The 19,700-nt window shown below is 37.0% G+C and overlaps 1 protein-coding gene across 1 annotated transcript in view; it reads right to left on the reverse strand.

Annotated features, from left to right (window-relative positions):
- The window catches only part of IPO8 (importin 8), a 3,293,983-nt gene that overhangs the window by 1,995,487 nt on the left and 1,278,796 nt on the right, over positions 1–19,700 (reverse strand). Inside the window, exon 10 of the mRNA XM_044088203.1 lies at positions 15,744–15,843. Coding sequence (XP_043944138.1) covers positions 15,744–15,843 — 100 coding nt within the window. The remainder of the gene's footprint in view (positions 1–15,743; positions 15,844–19,700) is intronic.

Genomic DNA, 19,700 nt, shown 5'->3' on the forward strand with positions numbered 1-19,700 from the left:
AATTGCTGAAGATTTTAATATCCATGTCATAAAAAATATAACTGATCTTATCACTAAAACCACCAATATCTACCTCTCTTCCTATTTACTTACCCTAATCACCCATTCACCTGGCCAAGACCCTTCCTTATCCTCACTGCGCAGAATCCCCTTCTCAGAACCATCCCACTTTCTCTCTTCAGTCAATATCTACAAGTCTCAAACAGATTACTACACAAACTCAAACACCTACCTCCGCTGACAAAACCTACCTACCACATACCTAAAAAAAGCTGTTGACTCTACAGCTTACCCAGTCAGCATCCTGATTAATCGATCCATATCTGAATCCAAAGTTCCTAACATCTGGAAAAAGTCCCATATCATCCCCATTCACAAAGGAGATAATTCCACTGAATTTACAAACTTTCAACCCAGAGCCATACTTTCTCTCATCTCTAAAATACTGGAAAAATGTATTCATCTTCAACTCATGAAATACTTACAGCATAACAACCTCCTTACAAACACACAACATGGTTCCTGTCCCTGCAGTAGCACAGCTACAGCCCTCCTAGCCTTCACCGATTATATAAATAGAGTTAGAGACACAAGTTGATATGTATCTGCTCTACTTCCTGACCTCTCAAAGGCAGATGCCATGTCACACTTTACGTTTGAACAAGCTCTCTAACCTAGGAGTTACCTCACCCACACTAAACTGGTTCCACAGTTACTAATATAAATCGAAAACAAGGTGTAAAATGGTCAAATGTTATCTCCCCCTTTATAGCAAATCCCACTGGAGTCCCTCAAGTATCCATCCTAGGACCCCTACTTTTTAATATTTTTACTAATGACCTACATACTGTATCCACCATATCACTCATACAATATGCTGATACAACAATAATCTGTACCTCTCGCACACTACCCCAGGTTCTCACCAACAGTCAACAAACGTTTTCTGCTGTGGAATCCTGGCTTACTAACTGCCAGCTATTCCTCAACCCAAAAAAAGTAAGCTGTTTCTTTTTCAGCCAAAGAACTATACTAATAATCTAAATTACTTTAAAATTCTCTCTGCTGTTAACACCACCATTGAAATTGTCCAGCATACCAAGCTACTAGGTGTAGTCATATATGATTCACCTATGGTTTGATCTCCACATTCAACAAAACAAAGAAAACCCACCAGAAACTCGGCACCCTATAAAGAAACAAACACACCCTAACCTCTTCTTCCAAAACTACCCTCACCAAAACATTTCTTCTACCCACCCTGCTTTATGGCATACCAGTACTTACCAATCTACAGGCCAAGACTGCCACCAACTTTAAAACTAGAACCCACCACTGCCTGTCACTAAAAAAACTAAACTGGCTACAATTCCCCATCTATATACAATATACCCAACTACTAACACTCCACAACATGGTCTACAAACCCCTAGCCTGCCCAGCTCTAAATACCATCAAACTTTACAACCCAAACAGAACACTTCGGTCTACAGATGAAGAGTTTCTCTCTATATATCCAAATCCTCTAAGACAGCTGGACAAAGTTTCTATCCCCAGTATGTTGCAAAGGTATGGAACTCTCTTCCACTTACTGTGAGAACTACTACTAACTTACTTGCCTTTAACTCATTAACCCCGAGTACCTTCTCATGGCGCCTCTGTGCTTAACACCGAGCACGCCATGAGAAGATAGTAATTTGAAGTTGTTACCCCCGAGTGCCTTCCACAAGCGTGAGAAACTGGCATCCGGATTTTTAGCTGAACTTAATGAAAAACATGCTGAAAGGGTAACTGAATGTGTAAATTACCTTATATAGTTACCATTCAGCGTGTTTTTACATTATGGTCACATTAAAGATATTTTAGAAAATCTTGTTTAAAAGTTCGTGATACAGCAAGTGGTGGCAGCCAATCGGATTCTTGCAATCCAAGCCACCACTTATGTCACATCCCCACCCCCAACAGTAACAGAGTTTGCCACTGCAAAGCAGGCTTACCCATACTTAATTTATCGTATCGTTGTAGGAATGTTTTCTCATAACCAGGTACAGCAAATCAGGATTAAAAACCTTCACATTATTACTGCAGTCCGGTTAATCAGTTAATAACCTTTATCACACGTGGTACAATTAATGATGAGGTAACCACGGAAATAGAAAAATGTAATGCATATACAGAACATTAGATGAAGAACTGAAGAAACTTTAACTAATAACGTATATTACTTATATAGGTATTTTCTTTTATTAATCGACTAACTTGATCTGGTCCCAGGACCCCTGCTGGCCACGAGTCGGCCTTTTAGACAAATACAATGACTACTACAGACACAAGAATATCAACATTATTACAAGCAGAAGCCCTCATCCATCTCAATAAATGAATAACAACATATATCAAAATAATTACCTTTTACAATGCTAATTAAGTTACACATGCTACCAGACCCTTCAGTTCTACAATGATATGAACATTTAATGTGAAAATAACTTTTCTGTGCGGTTTTTAACGATTGAAAAATGTTAACCAAGACACTTTATATTTGATTGTCTCGAACTACACTGAGGTATTAAGCAGGGATGGGAATTGAGGAGCTGCAGTATCTTAAAGCAAGCTGTTGTTATTCAAAGTATTCCGTGATAATCTCCAGTCTACATCTACAGCAGAAATCATATAATTCTGCTTTCTGGTCCATCATCGGTAAATCTTTAATAATGTGAAATACGTTACAGAACACACATCGGCTGACAAGGAGCTGATTGTCACTATCCAATTACATTTTAACAGCCACAAAGTTTTTTTGTTAAAGAGAAAGATTAAAACTAGACTGTACAGCCAGAAGCTGCAATTCGCCCTTACTCACTCGTCCTACTAACACCCAGTCAACACACTTGTTTCTTCTTGTGTTACAGGGGAGGGTAAGACAACACAATTTTCTCGGAAGTGTAAGAGAGATAAAAATCAGTATTCCGCTTTGTTGTACGATGCCTCCTCCCAAATTAATTACACCATAAAGTGCTTCATGATGCTGATAAACTAAATCTGTGCATAACGAAAAGGTGAAAAAGAAGAGTTTGTACTGTTTTTGAATACGAAGTGCTAAACTGGTACTCTGGGATTTACGGGGGGGGGGGGGCTAAGGGGGCTAAAGCTTTTCCGTTAGTGCCTACCTGTCAACTACACCACTTTTGGCTGTACAGAGTGCAACAATCTTATAATTTTGTCGTAAATTACTTTTACATACTGAAATACATGTCAAATGTATGTGCTTTATTATTGGGGCAAAAAACTTCTAGTTGGTAATGTCAAAATGAGGTGCATGAGAAAACATATGTAATATAGTACCATAATGTAGTTACCATCAAGGGTATCTCTGTTGGGACATACTATGTTTACTCAGGGTTAAATATCTAGGTTGTAATAATGAAATAAGTTATGTTAATAAAAAGCAAGATATATGTAATATGCTCTCATAATATGGTGTTAATAGAGCGTGTGTGTGTGTTTATTATGGTGCATTGCTGTTATATTGTCACAGTGCAGTTAAAAAGATGTTTGGATATGATGTAATGGTTACATAGATTTATACATGGTACTGAGAGAAACGTCTTTGTTCATCATGGAAAGTGACAGTAAAGATTCCTGATTTGTTGATCAGGGTTTTAAAGGTGGGTGTTGAATAAAAGAACTTCTTATAAATTGGTTGAGGGACTTTAGGAGTGAGCTGGAGGGAGTTGTTTACACTTTTTATAATGTTGTCAAAGGACAACATTTAAGTCATAATATTCCTGTGATCAAATGAGAGCATTTTTTTATCATTTATTGTTAATGTTTAGGTTTATTGTGGGTAACGATAGCGTATGCATTTTTTTTTTATCATTTATTGTTAATGTTTAGGTTTATTGTGGGTAACTTGATAGTGTACAGCAGTTTATATAAACATTTGTGTCAAAGTGTATGCTTTAGGATTCATTGTAGTCTGTCACAATGTTTATAAGTGATGCAAGTGTTCCAAGTGGAATAGATGTTATAGTAGGGAAAGGTATGCCTTTGGATTTTCTGAGATTTGGTGATGTTGGTAACTATATTGGAGAAGGGTTTAATGCCCAAATGATAAAAAGTATGACCTATACAGCACTGCTGTAACAGTAACAGGATTAAGCTCAAAACAAAGGAGATGTCTAGCTGGCATAAAGGATGAGGGTTGAATGAGTATTCATTTTTTTAATTTCCTCCATGTATTTATAGTGTAGAATGTTGTTGTGTCTTTCAGCTTTTCCCGGTTAGGGGTCGCCACAGCGGAACTCCGGTCTGCTAATGATTGGTAGTTAATTTTTACATGCCGAGTTACCAGCCCTGACGCACAACCTTCAACGAAGGTACGCCCATTCATGCATGTCTCCACGCAGGAGACGCTCTAGGTGAGAATCTAACCGGACAGCGTCTTACTGTGAGGTGACAACGCTACCGCAGCACCACCACCGCGGGAGTTATATTGTAGAATATCATGACAAAATATAAGTAATCTTCTGACAAAAATGTTAAGAAAAGTGTAATTAAATTTCATTAAATCAGTATTACGTCAGTCTTCAATGTTTGTCATTCTGTGGTTCATATGGAGCTATCTGTAATGATAGCATTCTTAACTGTGATTTCAAAATCTTCTTTTTTTTATTAGCCCTGTCGCTCTTTTGTTCTATGTACTATTGGAGCTGTCTAAGTCTTAATTCCACATTGCTGTGCTTTCTGCTTGCATGTCTTGATATTTTAAATATTGTCTCTTGGTACAAAGGACACCACAGTTACTAGGTATAGCTATTGTAATATCTTGAGTGCGTGTGATATGGCAGATTCTGGTACCTGACAGACAACTAACTGTGACTTTCTCCTTATACAGCCTGGTGAGAGGCACATCTGTGTCTCACAATGGAGTCTCCTATGACTAATATGCTCGGTTTCTGGTGAAGCCTGAGTGGTTGTGAGGCGCAGGTGCGTGGACTATGACACTTACTTAAAATTATTTTGTTCTGTCAATGATAGCCTTTGGGATATGAAGATGAGCAGTAATTGTTGAAATATTATGATGATTATAGCGTGAGGCTTTTGTGCTTCACTCATCCATTTTTGTTTGTATGATAAAATGTGATCACTGCTGATTTTTAGAGAGGAATTCAATTTATTTGTATTGTAGCCAATGAACAGATAATATTTTGAGGGCAAGATAGTGGCTGGGCTGATGAAAATGGTATCTAACAAAGTGTTTTTAGGTGATAACAAGACAGACACAGTCATTGCTCATAGGCTATAGCGGGGAAGCTTTGTGGTTCATGATAGGTACAATGTCAATGCAGTGCGTACTCCTTGAAGATATTTATTTTGATTGATGGTCACTGACAGCAAAGCTATACATGCTATAGATGACTTTTTTGGATGTAACATAATGACAGTTTTCCATGTAAATGTTACTGAAGGGCCACTTGATGAAATCTTTCATTCTGGCACTTGTGCATGCATCATTTTGGTCAACAAGTCGCTTGGGAGAATGCTTCATTTTGGTGGTTGCACATATTAGCAAATGTTACTGAAGGGTCATTTGTTGAAATGTCTCATTTTGGTAATTGTGCATACTTCTATATTTTACTGAAGGGGTTTGGTTGGGTGAATGCCTCATGCTGGTGCATGTATAGACCTGAACATATTAATGAAGAGGCTGCTTGGGGAAATGCTTCTACTGTACACTCTAGTCATTAGGTGTAGCAATTTCAATCAGCAGTGCTACTTTTCGTCTTTTCATGGACTACTACATCTGGTTTTCTCGCATCTATCTATGCACTGTTGGCAATGGGTGATGCCATGTGATATACACTTCTACATTTTATATAATGCTTTGTGGCTCGTGTTTCCAGTGCTTTTTTCAGATACTTCATTATAATGTTTGCACAATCCCCAATGCACCAGTCTTGCCACATTATTATTCCTTTCAGTATACAGTCCTGCTACCATTAGTATATTATAGCCAGCAATATGTGACTGTTTCCTGCCAGTATTTGGTTCTGCTAGCCATTTCTCTATGGTTTTGACCTTGTAAAGGGAGTGTGTGTGTGTGATGTAAAATACCTGTAAGTACTAAAGGCTTTGGTACACTGGCTGGACATTGGTATATATTTGGGAGGAGATCCCTTAGGTTAGGAATTCTGCACTACTGTTATGATAAAATCTAACACAACTGTACTTTCTGTGGTGCCATGGCCTAATTCCCCTTAGTCACTATGAATACATTTTTGTGTTTCCCTTCAAAAGTGTCCACTGACCTAGTGAGTCTAACCAAGTGCTTTGAAGGTGAAATGCACAAGAATGTTGACTTGACCACAGCATTTTCTGATGTAGACAAAGAATTATAATATGAGTCATTCCTCATTGCTTGGTACTTTGCTAACAAATAGGTGGGAGGAAGGGCTCAGTAATATGTTAAGTGTTGTACTATTTTACTGAATTACTCAGGTGTTCTCCTTACTGATAATTAGTCTGTGTTACACAACAGCTGCACAAGGTAATATAATGAATGCCTAGTCAACAGGTTATGTGCAGCAATTATCACCTTTGTCTGAGCATGCATAACTTTGCAACACTGAAAGGAAGGTCATTATCACATTAGCAATAAGTGCAGTTACAATATAGCAGTGAGTCATTATCACTTTTCTGGTAAAAGTCTCAGCTGCTGTAACTGTTATTCACATAAGTAGAAGTCATTATCACTTTGATGAATGCAGAAGCCAGATTGTGTTTTTTCTCTGCTTGTAGTCATTCTTCATCAACTAGCTATCCTCCAAACCCCCTGATGTTTTTTTCCTGTATGTATATATATATATATATATATATATATATATATATATATATATATATATATATATATATATATATATATGTGTACATAATGTACTTGCACATATATACATTTACCCACGAATGTCAGTATGGCAGTGGCCTCTCCTGGGAGATAGGGTGATGCAACACCATACATTGTCTGTAGTTCATTTAGAGGGGATTTACATAGGTTCATAGGCAGGTACTAGGCTATCTGCCCAAAGGCATTTATAAGCCTAGCCAGAATGTGTTGGCTTTCGCCACCCCCTTAGATTAGTTCCCTGTGCCTCTGTCCAGCAGAGCCACTGAAGTGATCCCTGGGGTAAGCTTTCTGTTTCACATCCACTCGTCAAGGTTTTGATCCCCAGGGTAAACTTTCTGTTTCCCATCCACTCGTCAAGGTTTCTTTTGAAGAGTGTTAGCGAGGAGCTCTGCCTAATGTAGATTGGAATCTTGTTCGAAAGCATGGGAAGTCTCTGGGACAAGAATCTATCCCTCCAGCACGTCCTATTTATTGTTGTAGTGAGGTTTAGATCCTTAGAGCGTGTGGCTTGAGGGGATAAGGTTTTCATTATTCGTTAGGTGGAGCATGTCCATCAATTCTGGGTTGGACATGGCCTTGTATGTAAGGCAGAGATCACCTCTGAGTAGGCATTATACAACCGATTACAGCTGGAGTTTCTTCAGTCGAGCTGCATAGGGCATCTGTTTGAGGCTAGTGATCCTCTTGGTGAGGTACTTCTGTGGTCTTTCCAGCTGTTGCAGGTGTCTTGTAAGGTACATCCCAAACGGGGCACTGTACTCTATGATGGGTCTGATGAGTAGAGGGGCACAATGACCTCTTTTGATCTGGATATAAATCTTTTTGTGATTAGGTGGGCCACGTAGAAGGATTTTCTAATCACTATGGTAATGTGATTATCAAAGGTGAGATTACTATCCACTTGGGTCCCCAGATCCCTTATTATGTCTTCCATATTTAGGGGACTGCCACCTATCTGGTAGTTTGTGGGTACTTTTTTTCCAAATGGGATGACTATGCACTTTTTGGCATTTTGCTTGAGGCCATGATTTTGACACCAGGTATCCATCTCAGTGAGACCCTTTTGGAGGATGTCTGTGTCAGCCAGAGAGTCAATTATAGCCCCTAGTTTGCAGTCGTCTGCGAACTTGGTCGGCCATAGTCCTCCTGTGCTTGCCTGTACCTCTGAGAAGTATATGTCGAACAGGAGGGGTCCTAGGACTGAGCCCTGGGGAATGCCACTTGTAACTGGTTTAGAGTCGGACCTAGCACGAAGAGGTCCACCAGGTTTAGGAGGCATGATCTGCCCTTAACAAAGCCGAACTGGGTAGGGTCTAGTGTTTGGAGGTTCCCAATGTCTCTGTTAATGAGTTCCATGATGATGTACTCCATAGCCTTGCAGACCAAGCTAGCCAGGCTTATAGGCGATAGTTCCTTGGGTCTGTTGTGGCTCCACCTTTGTGGAGCGGAATAACCGTTGCTGTGCACCATTCTATGGGTATGTAGCCCGTGGAGAGGCTGAGTTTGAACAGGTGCTTAGGTCCTTACCTTGCTTTTTCTCTTTACATGTGCCCATTCAGCAGTATGTTGGCTACACCAAGCATGTGGACATTCACAATCATATGGCTACATGGTAAAACAACTGCTTCTGAATGCTATACACATGTACATATATCAGTTTTGTTAGGAAATTATGATTTTTTTTCATATTTTGGTAAATAACTTTGCAAGGGAGCATGTCAGTGTGCCAAGTAACACCTCATTTTAAAGACAGTATTGATAGTTCCAACATGGTAAAAGAATTGTGTCCGTATGGTGTACACATGTGCAGATATCAAAGTTTGTTTCTGACTTAGGTTATGGAAATTATATTTTTTTCATATTTTGGTAAATAACTTTGCAAGGGAACATCTGAATGTGCTACGTAATACCCCCATTTTGAAGATAGTACTGATAGTTCTAACATGGTAAAAGAATGGTGCCTGTATGTTGTACTCATATGCAGATATCAAAGTTTGTTTCGGACATGGGTTATGAAAATTATGATTTTATTTTTCATATTTTGGTAAATAACTTTACAAGGGAGCATCTGAATGTGCCAAGTGATACCTCATTTTGAAGACAGTATTGCTGGTTCCAACATGGTAAAAGAATTGTGCCTGTATGTTGGACACATGTGCAGCTATCAAAGTTTGTGTGGAATTAGGTTATGGAAATTATGATTTTTTTCATATTTTGGTAAATAACTTTGCAAGGGAGCATGTCAGTGTGCCAAGTAATACCTCATTTTGAAGACAGTGTTACTCCTTACAACATGGTAAAAGAACTGTGTCTGTGCACTCTACACATGTACAGATATCACAGCATGTTTAGTCTTGTACGATTAAGAAAATTATACATTTACAATACTTTTCATTATCATGCCCATATCTTTGCAAGGGAGCATGGTGATCACACAAATGGTGCATCATTTTGAAGCTGACATTCAGATGCACAACTTCTACACTGATATGTAGGCTCTGTCTGTTACAGGTGATGAGATATTATGCTTTGTTTATTTATCAATTATGAAAAATAATATATTAATCATATTTCTGTGAATATCTCAAGAAAGGAACATCACACAGTAATGGTTACGGTATCATTTTAAAGCTGACAATCATACTAACAAATTACATCCAAATTGTATGGGTCTGCATGGTACATTGATCAAGATATTATGCTTTGTTTTTCCAAAAAATGTAAAAAATATGCACAATATCAGCATTCCTTGCCAAATATTTAATAATGACTGATATATACTATCAACATTTACACTGTTGGAAAGGTCAGTGTCTGCTGAACAACTTTCACATTTACGTTTTTAGTCTAGCTCTTATAGTTAAAGAGTTATGAACATTTGTTTTCTGTATGGTATTACAAATGGATTTTCTGAAAATGAGCTCAGGCTGCACTGTTGTTCCTATGGTGGAATTAAGCAGGCAGCTTTTCCTGAGCTGCTCCGGAGTGACTGCGTTAAAACTGTACTTAAACAGCACAAACTCCTGGCTGTGCCCTTGCTCTGATCCAGGCTAATCTCCAGATAAGACAAGATCAAATCTCTCATTCACTCACTGCATTTGTACTTTATCACTGTATCATTTACTTGTATATCTTGTAATATAAATGACGTGTTACCATCATCCTCATAACAATGTGCCTATTTACTTGGAAATGATGTAATTTTTATGATACCGGTATAAGTACATCTCTGGAAGTAACTTGAGCTTTTCTCTCCGGGCCTCCGCTGAATATGGGTTCTTTCTGACTCAGCCGGACCATCCCAGTAAACAAATGTTAAATAAATAAATCAAATAAACACAAGATACACTTGGGAAAGATTTTGTGGATGTCCATGGAATTAACAAAGTTTACCTTGAATGTGGCAAAGGTGCTACTCTGCTTGACATGTAGTGGAAGTTTCTCCCAGAAGTGAAGGATATGTTGGGATACAAATCTATCATGCCAACTTGTATTATTTATCTGCTAATGAGGGCTTTTTTTCTTTAACTGAGTATTTAAGGTACCATTAGTTCTGCAAAGGTACAGGAGATCAAATAGGGTTGGATCTTCCATGGGTAGAAAGGCTAGACAGACCTACACAGAGGTGCCTGTAAGAGACTGAATACACAGAAAGGACTGACAGTCTCCCTAACAGCAAATATTTTTGAGGTCACTGATCCTTCTAGTTAACAATCTCTGAAGCCTCTCATTATATGATAATACATGTCAAATGGTACATTATAATCAATGATGGGTTCTGACAAGATACGAATAAAGGGAATTTAAGACTTCTTTGGATCTGGTGAAGATGCTTTTGGAAATTAGATGGGGCAGATAAAATGATATCCAAATAACTGTGGAAACATGATGGTGCAATGATAAGGAATTATCAACAAGAGTGTCTAGTTTCCTTACAACAGTGTTTAACTGGGAAAAAAACAGTGTCTAGTTGGAGGGGTGCATCTCCTACATGATAAATGAATATGTACTGCTTATCAAAATGAACTGTGCTACACTGTTTACATTTAACTTGAGACCATTGTCCTCATACCCATTGTTAACATGTTCTAACCCATGCTGGAGCAATTTCAGCCAGATGATGATTGAATAACATCAGCCAATTTACAGTTCTCTGCAAATTTAGTTATCTATAAGCTAGGAGTGCAGTCCTGAAGGTCTGAGAAATATACGCCAAATAGGAGAGGGCCCAAAACTCAGCCTGTGGTACAACCGCTGGTAACATTTCTACTTTCAGAAGTGGAACCTGCAAATCTAGCCACATGGGTTCTTTCAATCAGTTAGATATCCACTGAGCAATTTAAGGATTTGTATTCAATTTAGAAGTCTATCAATAATGCCTGTATGTGAAATAGTGTCAAAGGCTTTGGCCAGGTCTAGATGTGCTGTATGCAGTGCATAAACACTAACTACTGCTTCAATTACTTCTTCAAAGAAATTAGTGATGTTAAAGAGGCAAGACCTCTCTTTGACAAAGCAAAATTGATGAGGTTCGAGGGTTAAGAAATTTTCAATTTTCATATTACTAATGGCATCTGAGATAATGTGCTCCATAACTGTACATATGAGGCTAGTGTGACTAGTGAATCTATAGGTACCAGGATCAATGGATGGGGCCACTCTTGTGTAATGGCATTACAATGCCTGTTTTCCGGACTTCAGGAATGTAACCCAGTACAGAAGCTTAGATTAAAGAAGTTAAGTAGTGCCAGTGGCGCAACAGGCAAAAAGTATAGTTGTGTACACTTTCCATATGTTCGAGTGCATTCACTGTTGCAGTCATTACATTTGGGTAATCTGCTAGCAGGTTGCCCTCAGTCGGCCTGAATAACAAAGTCTTTGGTCCTGCGTCGGTTGCTGTCTCCTCTTCAATGACGTCAGGTTGTCAAGGGTATAAAACATGCAGCCGACGCCATTTTAATCAGTCTTTCTTGCCGTGCAGTGCCTGAAGCAGAAGCAGTTCACAAGTGACGGTCGGCCGACTCCTGAAATTTTCATTTTCAAGTTTCAGAACCAAAGTCTTCAAACTAAAGCTAAGTACCCCGTTGGGGAAACTTTTTCTTGCTCCTTACCGATGTCAGTAAAAGTTAATAATTGCATTACTTGTGGAAGCAAATACCTCATAAGAATTTTCATTTGTACTGTATTCCTTGCCTAGGCCCTGACCACAATGTGCCTTGCTGTCGGTTTTTGTTCTAAATTTAACCAACGCACTGTTAAGCGTCTGCATATTTTTGCTTCTAATTATTTTGGTTCAAGATTTTACTACCTTGAAATGTTGTCGGTTAGCAATCCAACTACTGGAGTTCACAAAAAATGCAAGGAAAAAGAGACAGACCGTCGAGGTCCAAAACCGACTACGAAGCTTCTCCTAAGCCAGTCGCCCGTTTGCCGGTACCCAGTGAGGCACTTTCGCAGCCCCTGATACCCGCTACTTTTGCTTCGCAGGCCTCTACCAAGGCCATATTCTTCTTCTTGACAATGAAAACATATTCTATCACTTTTCTTCTTATATGGCATATTTCTTTTTACTGGCAATTTGTCTACTACTAGCCACCACAAAAAATCTTGACATTCTACCTTCTGATTACACCATTTGCTTATTTTTATAGCTTTATTTTTTATGTCAGACTTTCCCATGATTTTACATGGTAAAGTTTTGTCAATTCATTCTTATGCCATAATTTTTTATCTTTTTCCATGTCATCAATTTTTATTTTCCTCAAACATATTTTTCTTGGCAATATTTCCTCATTTATACACTCGTTTTCACTTTTACTCCTTTGTAATATACCCCAAAATGTATCATACTTGTATTTATACAATTTTACTACTAATCTCTTATCTTTTTTCATTTACCCACTTTAACACTTTGTACAAATTTAATGAAACAGTGTATGCCACTGGGTTAATTAACTGTAACCTTTTTCTTCATTTAAATTAAAATATCTTTTTACTGAGTTTAATCTAGAACCCCATATAAATTAATAAATTACCTGCAATAATTCCTTTTAAAATTCTGTTGGCAACATAAACACACTTGCTAATTATGCTATTTTTCCCATCAGTGTTGAATTTATCAAATAAGCGTTCTTTAATGTTTTTTCTAAATGGAAGTCTACTAACAGCTTTATTCCCAAATTTTATATCTAACACAGAAATTTCATTCACTGTAAAATATATGCCCCCAAACTTTACATCACCTAAACCTTTCTCTTTCTTTAAAGCCATCTATATCATCTCTAGACAATCATTTATGCAGATTATTAATTATTTTATCAATTTTATTTGCAATTATAATGATGTCATCTGCACATGTTAACAGAACTGGCATCCTTAATCCTTCAGGTGTTATGCACCCTGCCTCCTTCATTGTGCAATTTATTTAGCTTACTAACACATTTATCACTAATGCAAAGTGCATACAACTCATTGGACATCCCTGTATTATACTACTCTTCATATGTACGTCTTGGCTTAACCAGCCATTTACAAGTCATTTTATTTTATTATTACTATATGCTGACATACATGATTTCCTAACATTCTCACTTATATTACATTCTTTCATTACTGCCTATAAAATTTCAAGTTCAATTGTGTCAAATGCCTTACTAAGGTCTCCTATCATGACTTTTGCTTCTTTTCTGTTTATATCATCCAGAATTTCACTATCATTAATAATTCTTGAAAACCATTCTACTTTATACTATATATGCTATCTTCCATAATATTTTCCATTTTAATTTCAACTCTCTTTTGTATTATTTTCATAAAGATCGTATACTCATTATTATTCAATACTATCAGTCTCTAGTTTTTGAATCGTCTTCTGTCTTCCTTCCTCCATTTGAATTTAAGTATTCCCCTACATAATTCTTTATACACAAAACCTTAATTTAACCATTCATTCAAAATGTTAAATATATATATATTTTTGCCAATCCCTTAAATTTTTATACATTTCATACCCTACTCCATCTGGGCCTGCAAGCAAATCTAGACTTACTTGTCCTAATACTTTATCTTGCTCATTTAAAGACATCTCATTTTCCAACTCTCTATTCTCATTTTCTGTTAACTTTTTTACTTTCCAAGTTTTTATCACTACATTCTTTTTTCTTTAAACTCTTCTTGTACAAATTTTACTAAACTATTCATAATATTTCCCAAGTTCTTTCTATTTCTATCATTACACTACCATCTTCCTTTACTAATCTCAAGTAATTTGATACTACTTCTCTTTTTCTTGTAAAAATATCTTTGCTTATACAGCAGTTCTTGTATTTTTCTTGATTTCTTTCATATACTTATTTTTCTTTGTCAAAGTACTTTCTATCATTATGTTCTACATCTTCCAATGCATTACATGTTCTTTTATATTTTTCTTTCTCTAATTTTCTCATATCATACTGTCACTATAAAATTTATTTTTCCTTAAATATCATCAACCATTCAGACCAATTTTTATAAAATGTTCTCATAGTAATATTACTTTCCATAACTGCATTACTAATTTCTTTCCTTCTTCATTCCATGTTTTCTCATCTATCCTTTTTATTTCTTTGGCTATTTTACATATTCCTTGTTTTCCTCTACCTATAATCATATTGCAAGATGATCAGAACATCCTGTTTCAACTACCCTTCTCCTATAACTAAACCTTCTGATAATATAAAACAGTTTCAGTTCTGTAGATTCCCCTTTTGTAAATCCATGAATTTTTGTCCCAAAGTTTTAACTTACCACATCTCATAATATTCAACATTTTTCTTGTATCTCCTTTCTTTTTGCACTTGCCTCTTAAATCATAAAGTCTTCTAACATTATAATATTCACATTTATCACTACAGTCTAAAACCTGATGAAACAAAGGTTCCCTTTCTTTACGATTAACATAAGCATACAATGTTATAATCATATATACTTGTTCTTTCCATTTTAAACAATGGTTAAATCTTTCCATTTTTGCTAAATCTACATCTAATATCTTTACTGTATTTCTGCAGAATATGGCTATGCCAGAACATCTCTCATCTCCCAAACTCCATATTATCTTTCCTCTCCCATGGTTTCTCTGTTTATAATATTTCTTCACTTGTTAAAACCCTTGTGTCTTCTAATATAATTACATCTACATCACATGAATTACACCACTCCAAAAGTCCCATTTTTCTTACTATATTCTTAAAACTATTCACATCTACAGAATGCACTCTAAAATTATAATTTTCCCTTTTCCTTAGATTCATGGTTTCATAAGTTCATAAATAATTACTAGGCTAGCTTTCTTAACAGGCCATTATAAGTCTAAGAAATTAACTTCCTAAAGGTGAGACTCAAACACTGTACCTTGTGTCTGTGCGTCAAACACCTTAACCATTATACCAAGCTCCAATCTTTACATATATCCTCATCTTTTTCTTCTATTTATATTACTTCTAACATTTTTTCTCTTTGTTCATCACTGGTAGGTAGAATGCGGAATGACAGGCCAAGAAGTCACTGCTGGTTTTTAAATGATGACTTGGAAAAAGTAGGAAAAATTATTAAGCAAAAATGACTGCATATTATTTTTTTTATATAACCTGATCAGCATGAGAAAGTATGCATAGTATCCAAAAAAAAACAGAATGAACATCAGGCACTGGATTCCCTTTGGTTGTACAGTTCTGTTGCATTAATTATTGTACCACTCGAACATACCATCTAATTAGACATTCAAGAGTTACAACTGTAGAGGTTGATCATTACAGAATAAATGTTTTAAGAATCAAAGTGCTAGAAAATACCACACCAAATTTCATTCGACTGTACTCATAGGGGTCTTCTTGCCACAGCTCCTCATCTTCATCTTTGTAACACAACAAAGGGAATATAACCTCCTCAGAGATACTCTGAAACCAAAGAAGCACTTATTTCAAGAGGCTTTTAATAAAGTGGTAGCAATTCTATCACTGTGAAAATACATTTTAATCATATATAAATGCAGAGAAACTTTTCTTTCCCCAATATACACTTTTTATGTATGTATACATTTGTATATGTGCACTGTATGTGTGTGTGTGTGTGTGTGTGTGTGTGTGTGTGTGTGTGTGTATATATATATATATATATATATATATATGTGTGTGTGTGTGTACACACACACACACACATATATATAGATATAGATATATATATATATATATATATATATATATATATATATATACACACACACACACACACGTGTATATACACATAAATATATACATATACATCTACAGATATATGTGGAACATATACTCATATTTGAGAAACATTTACTATACTTCACAGACAAAATACATTTGTATAAATGATCAAAATAATCAATGCAAAAAGCAGCAAATATGATCTTCAACAATTACTCAACATATGAATGTGACCAAAGTAAGAAGGATAAAAAAAGCAATTAATTCGTAAACTACATAGTCTTGCAGTAAACTTCCACAGCTATGATTTGCTGGCCTTTGTTACCATAAAAATGTGAGATACTAAACTGGAGGTAAAAATATGGAAGAATTTATTTTTTTCCTTGGCCCATATCACCTCCTACAGAAACCGTACAGATGTACTTGTTCCTTCAGTGCCATGGGGAAAGACATGAGAGCTTGAGTCGTGGCCATCATCCAGTCATGACTGTAGGAAAGCATGGTGCTATGCCTGCTAGCACTGTTAACTAGTATGTGTGTGAGCCTTCTCTCATCTGTAGCTCCTAGCACAGGTACTGTTCAATCTTTGGGTGGGCACAATCTCCAGTCACAAATGGAAAAGATGCACTTTTGGACTTTACTCCAGGTGGCACTTCTGCAACACCAACCCATAACTCAAAATGGGCCAAAGCCAGCATTAGCAGCTCAGTTGTATCCCTTTCCTGGAGGTTTCTTCAGAGCCTGCCCAATATTCAAATCCAGTTCTTTGTCAACACTAAAACTTCTGAAATGTAAAGACAGTTAAAAAGTGCAAAACAATTTTAAGGATTTCCCCGTAAAAGAAACCACATTCTGGGTATAAATTTTATTTACTTATTTGCATTTGTTTACTGGCAGGTCTACTGGGCCAGGATGAGCTCATTTTCAGTAGAGGCCCTGAGAGAAAAGCTCCAAAAACAAACATGACAAAGCTACAGACACATTACAGAATAGGTAATACAATAAAACAGATATAATCTAACATCTATATAACTATTATTAAGTATGCAAGCCAAACAAGAATACAACTGATGACATGGGATAACAGTGAATGTGTGAACAATACACTATTGCAGTTTTGCAGTAGAGAGGGAAAGATGGAGTGCAGCATATTAAAGATTATGAAAGTACGGTATAGCCTTACAGCTACTGTTATACAGCCATCAAGAATGAATAGACGATATGGTAGGTGTAAATGATATAGTAGATTATGTGTGGCTGGGAGGTACATGCTAGACTTAGTAAGTTGGAAGGACTGAATGTACATATGAAGAGTCTGAGCCGTAAGTGAAATGGGGAGGAACAGTAGGAAGGCTAGGAATATTGGGTTTGTTTACAGTCAGAGCCGATACATGTACATAGCCAATGGGAGAAAAGATGTTGTTTCAGTTGAGTCTTAAAGCATTAAGGGTTGCTAGTAGACCTAATTGAAGGGAGGGAGAGCATTCCATAGTTTTGCTATAGCATACGGTAACACATCTGAGCGGCGAAAAGATTAGGTTTTGCTACATTAAGGAGCATCTGACAGACAGATCGCAGAGGTCTATTTAGGTGATACATGGTGAACAAAAAGGAGAGGGCAGGACAGCTAAAAGGCTTACAGATTAGCTTACGAGCTGCTGTTAGTTGCAGGTATGTTAGATGCTGGGGGAGTTCCAACCAGTTTAGATGTTGGAGTGATAAGCAGTGGTGGGAGGAGTGTTTGATGCTAGTTACAAATTTTGTGCTTTTATTGTAGCATGAGTCCAGTTTGAATTTAAGAGAGGACTGTATATTAATAAGGAGAGGTGTACCATAGAGCAAGGAAGGAAGTAGAAAGGAAGAGGCAAGGGATAATCTTGCTGCTTAGGTGAGGAAGTGTTTGTGCCTGTACAGGATGCGTAGTTCCTGATATTTTTTTTTTATGTTCGTGTTAATATGCTGGTCGAAAGTGACATGTTCGTCTATGATGACCCCTAGAAGCATGGTATATGGGACTACTATGATTATTCATTAAAAGTATTCTTTAAGCCAATTTAAAGAACTAGCCTCCAAACATCAACGACAATATTATAGTTTTGATTCTCTGATTAAGACCACAACTTCTCTTTTAACAAATCATTTAACAAAGTCAACTTACACTACTCTTACATTACTTCAGACCAAGTCTTAGATTGGGAAAAGTCTACTTTTTACCACCATGACTCAAAACATTACAGCAGTAATAATTTGCTAAAATACTTAATAAATTTCATGTCAAGCAGTTTGAACTTTTGCAATATTAAGAGACTAGGGAAAAAAAATGTACACCCTCCTCCCAGTATCCCTGATTAAACTGTAGGTAGCTACTGTTACCTACAAGTATAATACTATGACTACAGTCCAGGCAACTTTAATTCAATCAGTGGCTTAGGGACGTGAGAGAGGGATGTACCTATTCTTGTGGGATGGATAGTGCTGGTTGTCACATCGCAAACTACATGACAGCTGTGGACAGGATACAATCTCAACATGGCTATCTCACAGTCTAACCTTCTCTACAAGGAGACAGGAAGTTAAACAAGCAGATTAAAAGTCTCATCAGACAAATGATGACTTATCTGCAGAACCATACCTTTAAACTGTCCAGATTTTGGCAGAATGTCCACATTTTCCTTATAGTTTTTGGTCAGTTCCTCATAAAATTTATGGTTTTCTGGAAAATCGTTGGGGACTGAAGTTACTAAATAATGAAAGAAGTTTCAGTGTCAGACTTCATATCCTTCAGAACATTCATGCTAATACAAAACTTTTTATTCCAGCAACTTTCTATGTTTTTAAGAGCAATGTTTAAAATCTGTCTGTTTTTGAGCTTTTGTTCCCCAATTATTTTAGGCTTTGTCCAGATTTCTTGCTCTAAGAGGTTGAGAGGTATGTACAGAAAGTACAGTTGTGTACCTACCAAAAATGTAGATGTTCGAGTGTATTCACTGTTGCAGTCATTACTTTTGGGTTATCCTGCTGGCAACCTACCCGCAGTCGACCTGAATTCCAAAGTCCTGGTCCGGCGTCAGTTGCTGTCGCCTCTTCCCTGACGTCAGTGTGCCAGGGGTATAAAAGATGCAGCCAATGCCATTTTCTTCAGTTTTTCTTGCCCCAGATGTCAGGTGCCCCCAAAAGGGTAGGCTAAAATTCTGCTTATAAAAAAGCATGCACTAACATAATACCTTCATCTACAAGCAAATACACCACATAGGTTGTATAGAATAGAGAAGTACAGATAAGTCCCAGCAATGAAAGGGGGGTGGTGAAAGGGTAACCTGGACTGCAACAGTGAATGCACTCGAACATCTACATTTATGGTAGGTACACAACTGTACTATGTTCATCGTGTTTCACTGTTGCAGTCATTACTCTTGGGTTGAATCCCAAAGCTGAGGTTGGGTGGCTGGGCCTAAATAGAATTAGGAGTGGCTATCGGGCCTTGCAGAACTGCAGTGGTGAAGCCTGCTCTGGATTTAGAGTAAAGAGGTAAGTGGTAGTGCTTTGTAAAAGTGTGTACTGAAGACCAAGTTGCAGCC

Source organism: Protopterus annectens, chromosome 11.part0 (assembly GCF_019279795.1).
Source record: "Protopterus annectens isolate FY-2018-M chromosome 11.part0, PAN1.0, whole genome shotgun sequence".
Taxonomy (NCBI): Eukaryota; Metazoa; Chordata; order Ceratodontiformes; family Protopteridae; genus Protopterus; species Protopterus annectens.